General features: G+C 29.0%; 1 protein-coding gene across 1 annotated transcript; it reads right to left on the reverse strand.

Moving 5' to 3' along the window:
• Positions 1-6,535: 6,535 nt before the first annotated feature.
• LOC112764894 (WAT1-related protein At4g08300) lies at positions 6,536-11,002 on the reverse strand. The gene is made up of 7 exons (XM_025810713.3): positions 10,618-11,002; positions 10,293-10,355; positions 8,361-8,477; positions 7,841-8,084; positions 7,576-7,734; positions 7,174-7,325; positions 6,536-7,076 (listed from the first exon to the last, which is right to left on the reverse strand). Exons 1-7 carry the CDS (start codon positions 10,827-10,829, stop codon positions 6,830-6,832), a joined length of 1,194 nt encoding a protein of 397 aa, XP_025666498.1. The 5' UTR covers positions 10,830-11,002; the 3' UTR covers positions 6,536-6,829.
• Between the last annotated feature and the right edge of the window lie 494 nt (positions 11,003-11,496).

Raw genomic sequence — 11,496 nt, forward strand, 5'->3', positions numbered from 1 at the left:
ACCTTTTTTGTTGATTTACCAAATCTGAAAAAGAAAGATTTTGTTTTTGCTGAAAATTTTGAATTTCTGGATTAGAACCATATTTTTAAAATAAAAAAACCAGTGTACCCAGTCTTAGTCAAGGAGTTCTATGAAAATATGACCTATCATAAGGGCAGTATTCACTCCTTTGTCAAAGGCTGTGACCTTGTTTTGAACAATGAAATGATCAGTGATTCTCTAAAATAAATTGATGTTGGTGCTTGTGTCTATACCTCTGGTAAGTGGGATGACGGGGTAGGTCTCTCATACAATGATGCTCTAGCCTATGTGTGTGAACACATCTCTTTGATTGATGGAATCACTCCAACTCACAAAGCTCTTGATTATACTCGTACTCAGTTGCATCGCATAGTGAACCATATCATTCTTCTTCAAAGTGGCTCATATCAAAGGGTGTCTTTCTATGATACTCTAGTTTTATATGCTATTCTCCTAAAAACTGAAATTTCTTTTGCTTACTTAATGGTAAGGTATATGTTTGATTGTGTTAGAAGTGAGAAAGATAAAACTCTTCCTTATGGCATGTTCTTAACCTAAATTTTTGAACATTTTGGTGTTGATTTGTCAAATGAAACATATAAAAATAGACACTCATATCTAAAAGGAGGTGGTTCAGTGAAACAGCAGAAAAAGGGACCAACTCGAACTGAAATGGTGGTTCTTGATGATGATGATGATGATTATGAACCAGAAGAATCCTCTCCTCCATCTGCCTCTAGGACGTCTGCTTCCACTGGACACAAATCACTCTTATATGGAGTGGTGAAAGATGTAGTTCAGGAATTTATCTCTCAATTCAACCATCTAATTGCAATGAGTAAAGAACAGAGAAAACTTGCTGTCAAGCATGAAAACTTCCTCAGAAAATCCAGAGATAGAGTGGCAGTTTTCATGAAGTTCATTGACAATCTCCAAGAGGATAAAACCATGGCCACTTATCCTGAAGATCATGCTGATTCTGATGATGAGGATGGTTCGGATGCCTAAGGATGCCTCCTCTATTGCTATTTTCTATGCTGTTTTATTTTGATAATTGTCTCATGGAACTATTGTATTTTGTGTTTGGACTTCCTATTTGTCTCGGATGACTGTAAATCGATTAACAACTGTTAGTTTTGCTTTAATTTTCTAATTATCTGGACTATTTCTTAATTGTTTACTGTAGGTTTGAAAGTTGGTTGCAATTCCTCCCTTGATGACAAAAAGGAGAGTAGTATCATGTTTGTATGTTTGTATGCTCATTTTTGTTGCTCTGTTTTATTTGGGCTGACTGGTCTTGCTGTTTTTGGTACATTTTTTAGCTCTGTTTCATGAGCTGTTGAAATTGTTTAAAAATCTTGCTGAATGCTTCATCCATGGACAACAAATTGTATATAGTATATTATTGTGTTTCCTATGTGAATATGTAAACAGGAAAGAAAAGAAGAGCACAAATTCAGGGGAGCAACACTTGGAAAGAAAATGGGGAGCAATTCAAAAACAAGTAACATCACCTAAAGAAAAGTATATTAACCTTATTAAAATTCAATCCGTTTGATCAATTTCACAACTATGTTTGTCATCAAGGGGAAGATTATTGAGTTAAGTATATAACTAATTTTAAATTAATGATGACAAACATTATTTTATTAGGTTAAACACCCAATTAGTTTTTATTGTGTTTGATTAGTGTTGCAGGCCAAAGAAATAAAATAGCAGTAGCCCAAACAAATAGAACAAAAAAAATAGAAGATGCTATAGTGTGCAAAATTTACAAGTAAAGCCCAAATAAAATGTGACGAAGAAGTCATTTGAGTTGAATAGAAAGAAGCCAATCCAGACCAAGCTCCTCATCCAAGTTGAAGCCATCGTTCACTTTATGTGCTTCGATCAAACTTAGAGAGAGAGAGAGAGAGAGAGAGAGAGAGAGAGAGAGAGAGAGAGAGAGAGAGAGAGAGCTTCATTCTTCAAGCTCCTCATCCAAGTTGAAGCCATCGTTCACTTTATGTGCTTCGGTCAAACTTAGAGAGAGAGAGAGAGAGAGAGAGAGAGAGAGAGAGAGAGAGAGCTTCATTCTTCATGTTCATTTCACCAGAGAAGAAAGAAAGAGAAAGGTAAAACTCAAAAGGTAGTGGCTAATCACCCAAATCAAAGCAAGCTAAGATAAGTTAGAGGATAAAGGTGATTTATTTTCATTTGCATGCAATTTACTTTCTTTACTCCTTCTCCAAATTTTTGCAACTCTGATTTGGGATAATTGGAGAAAGTGTTCTCTGATAATCACTGTTGTGAATCAAAAGCTAAAATTGTTTCTTGGGGACAAAGCACTTGCTCAAGGGTTCAGATTTGGGTTTACCATTGAAATATTTCTCTTTGCTGATCTGAGGTTTTTGGTCAAGCAAAAAGACCAGCTTTAAAATCCCTAATTTGGGGTTAATTGAAGAAAGTGAAATGACAAGTCTGGGAAGCACACAACTCGAAGAGTTGACTCAAAAGAGATCAATACAGCAACTTAGAAAGAGGTACAAAAAGAAAAATCTTCATCTTTCTGAAGACAAGGAGAGAGAACCAGAACTTGAGTTTGTTTTGAAGAGCTTCTCTGTGAAGAGATCATCAACTTTGGACAGTGTTTTCTAAGTTAAAGAAGCATTCCGCCAAGATGAAGAACTTAATTAGAGTCAGCTGAATCTGGTTCAACTTATAGCAACAGAGGTTGTTAATGCATCAATCTCCTTCATATTTTACAGTTTGTATTTTATTTTCATGTATATCTTTGTGTAATTTTTTAGAGAGGTAAAAGGATGAAAAAGAGAATTCAAGAAAAAGCCTATGAGTGACAAAAGGCTGAGTGAAACACTTGAGAGAAAAGCCTAGAGTGATTTCAAATTTCTTTAGGTTGTTTCATTTGTCTTGTATCTTGTACCTGTGAGGTGCCTCTTTTTAAGTTGGGTTAGCACTTAGAGTGAAGAGTTAGGTATTAGCATAACCAAGTCAAGTTAGATAAGAACTTGAGAAAGAAAGAATTGAGTGAATGCTAAGATATTGGTGTATGTAATACTTTAATTATAGTGAAAATTTCACCACTGTTGTGGTGGAGACTAGATGTAGGTTGCATTGCACAAGACAACTGAACCAGGATACATGCCTGTATCATCTTTCTTCTCTTTCTCTAAGTTCTATTTTCTGATATTTATGAGACAAAATATAATTGTCTCATAAATTAAAATTTTCGTTGCACAATTCAAACAGATTTTATTTGAAAGTTTGATATTAAAGGCTTAATCCATTAAAGCAAAAGAAGGTCATAGATTTAACTCCCCTTCTCTAAGCCTTCTGTAACCTTCAATATTTTTTATCACTATATTATTCTTCCTAATTTTTTGTATGAAAAAAAAAAGAATAAATTGAACTTTCATAATTTATTTTAGTTTATCACCAAATAAAATACAAGAATATTAATTTTAATATCTTCGTCTTTTATATCGTGTTCTTAGTGTCTTGTCATATCCTATTCTCAGAACCAAATACAGTTTTGTAGATACACTCCCCGTTGCAAAGAAACTAATTTAGAACAAGAAGATATATAACCCTAATCTTACTTTTAGCATATGTTAATATGACCTAAGTTAAATAATGGTATTTATCAATTTTGATTTAATCAAGTTATATGAACAAATTTTGAATAGTATGTTGATTATGTTTAAAAGAAAACTATATCTATCAAGTAACTGAGACTATCAAAATGATATTTAACTGTCCACATCAATAATTCAGCAACAAATATGGGATTAGGGTTGATCTTGAATTAATGAAAATCCCATCTTTGAAAATGGAAACTAAATTGATCTATCATTAAAAGGACTCAATGCAGTTTCAAACACTAAAAGGCTTTATCTTGTAATGTATATGACCAATAAATTCGAATAAAAATAAAACGTAGCATTGTAGGATAAGCTAGCTAGGGACATTTGAGGGGAAAAAGTAGCACACCAATTGATAAAAAAGTGAACTAGCTAGGTGGAAAACACAAATAATTCATCACCCCTTTGGGATGCAAATGTTCATCTTATTGAGAGAGAATCTAAAATTATTCTAGATTTCTAATACATGCATAGCTAGGCCCTCAAGATTCTAACCATATGATTATTCATTATAGTATTATTGTTTTAGGCAGGCCTCGTGAAGTTGACCAGTCGTCAGAGAAGATATAAACTAATGGATGTACGTTGCATTTCGGAATCTAATGGAACTTTTTTTTTTTTTTTTTTTTTTTTTTGGCTAGATGGAATCTAGTGGAACTTGATTCTATCCATGCTTTGCGCTATAATTTGTTTTTTATTCTCATGAACGTAATGGAATTGCCTGATACAAGCATGCACCATCGCATAAAGATTTAAAAGTATTGTTTTTCTGATATGGTATTTATTTATTGTTAATTAATTAACATTAAAAAAAATCACTCAAATAAAGATGTTTAAAATATTTTTTTAAGATAATTTTTTATAATTAAAATTTAATACATATAATTGATTAAACCGTGTTATTTTTATTAAAATTAAATCAGACAAATTAATTTAGTTAAAAAATTGATAAAACAAATCTTGAATTGACTAAATTAATCTTTTTTTTATAGAAAATTACTATAATAATCATATTATAGAAAAAGACTAAAATACTCTTATTATATATATATATATATATATATATATATATATATATATATATATATATATATATATTATAATTTTGAGAACTCTAAATCTTAACTTTATGATAGCACATAAATAAGAGAATAATTAAGATTTTCAGTGCTCAAAATTTATATAATAATAATAATAATAATAATAAAATATCTTAGTCATTTTTATAATAGAAATATTATAGTTATTTTTTTATAAAAAATATTAATTTAAACTGGTTTAAAATATAATTCACTAATTTTTTGATCAAAATCAATTTATCTAATTTATTTTTAACAAAAATAACACAATTTAATTAATTATATATATTAAATTTTAATTATTAAAAAATATCTTTAAAAAAATATTTTAAACATTTTTATTTAAATGACTTTTTAAAAAAATATATCTTTAAGGCATAACATACATCCCGAAAATTATTATTCCTCATTCTTTCACATTGGAAAAGTCAAAGCTTCTCTAAACTAACAAAAAATTAACTGAAGTACTGAAACAAACCTGCACACAAATACTAATAAAATTGATTACAAAAGATTTTAAATAAAATGTAATTTAAAATATTCGTTCCATTTAACAAATATGACCCATAGTAATAAATTGAATGGTTAGTAATCAATTTAAGTTGATATATCCACTGACTAGTTTACTTCTCTATTTAAATAGATGTTAAAATTTAAACTTTACGTTATATATATAATAACTTATTGTCTTTTTTAAATAAAATTCATATTTATTGAAAAAAATCGTGAGAAATAAAAAAAAATTTGAATGGTTAGTGATGAATTAGTCGACACTAATAATATATATTTTCTCTAATTTATTATTATTTCTTCTTATAATGCTAGTACTAGTAAAAAAATTATTTTTAATAATTATTTATTTTATTTTTAAGAATAATAAAATAATTGATAATATATTTACTGTCAATTAAATATTTAGCTATTTTTATTTTGTTGTTAAAAAGTTATCGGTAAAGACTTTTTAATAATCACAAAAAAGTATATAATTGTCACTGTAATAATAATAATAATAATAATAATAATAATAATAATAATAATAATAATAATAATAATAATAATCAGCACAATAATATAGGTTAAATATAATATATAATAATTATTGTATTATAATATCGTTAAAAATTTATTCCTAAAAGTTATTTATGTTGAAGCATAGTGTATGTAGGGTCCTGATGAGTGCTTAATTTGATTATGTATGTGACAGGACTCGCGAGTAATAAGTTGCATAAGGAATCTGAATTTGATTCTCTTGGTTGGATTCATCAATGGAAATTGGGAATTGCTGACACAAACACCACACTGTCAAATCCTTGAATACTTTGCCATATATGAATCCAATGACCTCATCATTCATGGAATAATATATGAATATTATGTGTAGGATCATAGATCAATCATTATTCCATTCTATTAATTATACCTCGCTATTAGTTTTCTCTTCTTTTTCTTTTCCACCTAGCTAGCTAGCTTCTAGGTAAAGTAATTAAGGAACTATACCTGAATTGAAGGATGTTTTCTGACCAATTTTAACTGTTTAAGCCTTTGATTTGATTTTATCTTGTTTCTTCAGAAACCTTTTTTTTTGCAATAAACAAAAAATTATATTATTTTAACTTTGTGTTGCGAAGAACATATTTATTTTATTTTATCAAACAATATTATTTTCATCGTTTGATTAATCATTGATTAATTAAGCACATTCCATTAGATTATATATATATTGGATTTTAACATATGAATTAATTAGGAGGGAATAAAGAATGAAGAATATGAGAAAGAACATTCGGACAATAATGACAGAGACAAAATTAAAGCCTCATTACATTATTTGATGCACACTATAAGTTCAAGGAACAAGAACAAAAAAAAGAAGAGGGTTAAAGAAAAAGGACAAAAAAAAGTTACATATATATATAAAGATGACTGAAAAGCCAGTGAAACATGTGGGTTAAGAAAGATTTTTAGTGTCACAAAATCTTTCTATAACCTCTCTATCTTAAGTAGTAATTAATAATGGGGATGGAAAATTTAATTGATTGTTACAATATCCATGATGATTAATTAAGAACACCCCCAGGTTCAAGTTATTCATAATGCTGGTGCATGAGGTGGAACACCACTACTACTCTTATTCCCTGCACCTTTCTTGAACATCGTTGGATCATGGCCGTTGATCTCGATGCCGTCGAAAACGTCCGGTTCTGATGATCTTATACCATCCTTGATTGGCAACCCTTGATCTTTACCTTTTCCTATCTCGCTTGTGTTATGGTCTTTGCTTTTCGCCCACACAAACGTGTACAGCCCGCATACTATTAAAATCGCTCCAAACACACTGCAAAATTATGTATTAACAGTGTAAAATATTTTATATAAATATTAAAAAAATATTATTATATTAATAAAAGCTTTTTTTTTTGTTGTTCTTTTACCTTCCCATATGAACTTTTTCAGCTAAGACAAGGGAACCTAATGCAGCAGTGATGATCATACATAGAGGGCTGAAAGAAGTCAAGAAAACTGGTCCACGCTCCCTGCTCACAACACCTTGTACATAGTATGCCATTCCAGAACATACCACCCCCTATATTTATTGTTACAAAAATTAATTAATTTTTTGTTCTAACTAGTATTTAACTCTAGAAAAAAAAAATTATACTAAAAAATAATAATAGTATCATGAAATCATTTATTTTAAAAGTTTAAGATAATAGAAACAAGTAATATAAATAGTTATATTTTTAATAGCTCTAAAATTACTCATCTTAAAAATTTAAACTGATACAAGAATGCAACATGAATAATTATATCTAACAGAAAAATCTGATACTCACAGAATAAACACAAGCAAGGAGCCTTGAATCCCAGCCTATGACCCAAACGCTTAAGTCTCTCTCAAATATAAAAGATGCAATTGAACCTTCAATAATACCCATCACGCAAATCCAAGCTGTAAGGGATAATTCAGCTGGGTACTTCTTCAAAGTGAATGACTATAATTCAAAAAAGAAATATATATATTGAGTAAGTCTATGAAAAATTAATTAAAATGGTGAAATATTTGGATAATATATATGACATATGATATGAGCTTATTACTTGTAAAATAAAGAAGCCGGCCCAACTAACTAAGCTGGCAATGAGCTCAAGTGTTCCCAAGGCCCAGTGCTGATCGGTGGGCTCGGCGTCGGCGCTGCCGTGGTGGGCGAAGGCTCCTCCTCCCTTTATGAGCTGAAAGGCTGGGCCTTTGTACAAAGTCATAACCATGGCTCCGGATACCGTTATTGCCGTTCCAATCACCTTGGCTACGCTCTGGAATTTTTTGAAGTTCACTGACTCTAACCTGGTTAATTAATTACCACAACAAAATTTAAAGTATTATACTAAACTAAAATGTTTGATAACAAAAAAATTAGTCAAAAATAATTAATAAATATTAAATAATACAAATTCTAACCCTTTTTTTTTTCTCTAGCATTACTCTTACCGTGACTAAGAATTTAAACTTTATTTGAAATAAAAGGTGTTTGGTGGTGATAGCAATTGGTGACAGATGCAACTATACATAATAACATAGCTTTAATGTTATGGCGAAGAAGTTATAGAGAAATTGTTATACCTGAAAATGAGTGCCATTATAAAAGTAATGGCTGGGAGGACATTAACTGTGGCGGATGCAAACGTTGTTGAGGTCGTCTTCATCCCCATGTTATACAAATTCTGATCTAGCACTGGCCTGTTCCATTTCCATTGTAACAATAATATTTTTCATAAATCAAAATAAATATAATTTTTAATAAGTACAAACTACAAACATTTGTATTGCAAACATTACTTTTAAAAATTAAGATAATTTTTAATAAAAATAAATATTATAAAGAGTAAGAATAAATACCGATATTCATTAAAAATCACAAACTAAATTTAAAAGACATTTCTGTAAGTATTTTTAAAAATATCTCTATTTTTTAGGTTAAAATAACAAGAATATGATTTTTTTTTTTTCAATCACAAACACTTCACAAAAGATCTTACCAAACTCAACCTAAATATATTCTACAAGTAATTCTTATCTTTATTACCATTAATTATAAAGATAGCGTTTGGAAGAGAGACACAGACTGAAATAAAATTTATTATTGTGTTTGCATTGGTGTAAAGTAGAAGACAGAGATTGAAATAAAAATAAAATTTTAATTTAATTTACATAAAGAATAAAATTAAAATTAATTAATTAAAATAAGAGTATTTTAGGTATAAAATATTATTAAAGCTTCGGTCTTCGTCTTCAAAAATTTCAGTCTCTTATGTTTTCACTTTTTGGAAATACTAAAATATTAAAATATTAGGGACAAAGACTGAAATTTTAGTATCAATCTCTGAACCAACAAATATAATACTGAATCTCGGTCATTCCGTCTTTATCTTAATACTTCAAAACAAATACTACCAAAGAGACTTCTTGGTTATCTGGGGCCTCTACTAATTATCTAGTCTTTAGCCAAGATTAAGAATAAAATTATGTTTTTACTGTAATAATTATAATGTGTTTCTATCACAACAAACACGTTAGTTATATTTATATTTAGGAATCCTTGTATGATCCTACGGAGACATCAAATTGGCCTTATTATGTAAATATGTGGACCATGATATATACATATTACTAACGCCAAATCTAATTAGTGCCTGCCTACTAGCTTTTGCATGGCTTGATTAATATATTAATATTATTATTGGCAGCAGGTGAGAAATGAACATTTCTTGTGGAAACAAAACGCTGCGTTTTGTTAATCATTTTGTGGTTTTCTTACTTTCTTCAACATCATCTCTCCACTATAAAAAGGTGTGGGCCAATAAGAGACGTCATTTTTATTAGCTAATCACATCCTAAAACAGTTCTAATTTCATCAGCTTATGAACTATATATATGTACAATGAATCATGATATATATCTACGAATAAAAAATCAGTGACAAAATTAATTATTAATAGATATTTTATTTTTAATATATATTTATATTTTAATATATAATTTATATAAATAACTGATTTAATAATTAATTTTTTTATTATTTATTTATTTATTTATTGTTTACAAAGAAATATATATACTTTAAGATAAGTTGCTACTACGATCTACAAAACTTTTTAAAAACTATCGTTACAAAAATTAAGTATTATGTTAGATAATTTAAAGTCTTAAAAAAAATATTTCAAATATTAATATAATATAATCTCTTAAAGAATTTTGTATATATGAGATAAATATAAAAATTATGTAAATACAGAAAAAATTCTTCTATAAAAAAATTTATTAAAAATATAACAATTCGTATATTTTTTATATTAGTTTAAATTTATAAAAAAAAAAAAACATTTTATGGCAATTTTATATTAAGCAGAGCTAGATAGATAGCTAGTTACTCCTCCATGCATGCATCTGAAGATAAAAACATTTTTGACACATTTCATGAAGATAGATGGAGGATGAGAAGAAAGAATCAGAGAGAATGAGGTAGAAGATGGTTTTTGATGAAGAGAAACTTACTCAAGTAAACCAAGCGCCACTATTCTGAGGAAGATTGGAAGGGTCATCTTTGGCCTTATTTTTCTGCAAACATACAATGAAATTAATAAAACGAAGTTACCCTAATTAACTTAGAATTTAATTTTGATCCGTCACATTATAAAATAATTTTACACGTATATTTAATTATATTAAATTATTTTAATAAAAATAATTATTTTTTATATTAATTATATAAATAATTATAAAAAAATAAATGTGATTTAATTATTGTATAAAATATTTTATAATATTAGTGCATCAAAATTAAACTACGAGAAAGAAAGAATAAGAAGGGTATATATACTTTTCGAGAACAAGAGCAAAAGGGGTTATGATGACAGCAGCAACAACATGGCGATAAACAGAGAGAATCCAATGACTCATGCCATGCTTGAAAGAAACCATGGTTATTATATACATCCCTGAATAACCAAATTGCAGGGATATTATTGCTAGGTATGGCTTCAATCTATGAAACCCCTCACTCCATTTTCCACCACCATTTTGCTCCTCCATTTCTATATAATAACAAGTGTTGATGATGGATGTGATATCACACACAAAACACACACCTCTCTCTCTCTCTCTCTGTATATATAAATGGGAATTGAAGGAGAGAAGATCTTTTAGTTTGTGTGAGTTTGTGGGTGACACAATGAAATGAGAAATGGGGGTTCTTATAGAACAAAAAAGGCAATTAAAAAGAAGCACCAGTTTCACACAACACTACTTCTGCCACTAACTCTCTCACCTCAATATTTTTTCACCCCCAACACAGATTCCCCTTATCCATTAATTTTTCCAATTACATTAACCCGGTTCCTTGTTCCTAGAAATTACTAGAATACTCTTTTAACAATTACAATCACAAGCAAGATCTCTAGTGTCTGCATAAAAATATAATTGTTAAGCAACTTAAATTGTTTAAAAAAAAAAAAAGTAAAGTATCGTTTTTGTCCCCAACGTTTGGGATAAGTCCCAAAATTGTCCCTAACGTTTCAATCGTCTTATTTAAGTCCCTAACGTTTCAAAATTGATTCAATGTTGTCCTGACGTTAGGGATCCGTTAACAGAATTGACGGCGGGACAAAATTGAGACGATTTTGAAACGTTAGGGACTTAAATAGGACGATTGAAACGTTAGAGACAACTTTGGGACTTACTCCAAACGTTGGAGACAAAA

This window comes from Arachis hypogaea, chromosome 17 (genome assembly GCF_003086295.3).
Source record: "Arachis hypogaea cultivar Tifrunner chromosome 17, arahy.Tifrunner.gnm2.J5K5, whole genome shotgun sequence".
Classification (NCBI taxonomy): Eukaryota; Viridiplantae; Streptophyta; class Magnoliopsida; order Fabales; family Fabaceae; genus Arachis; species Arachis hypogaea.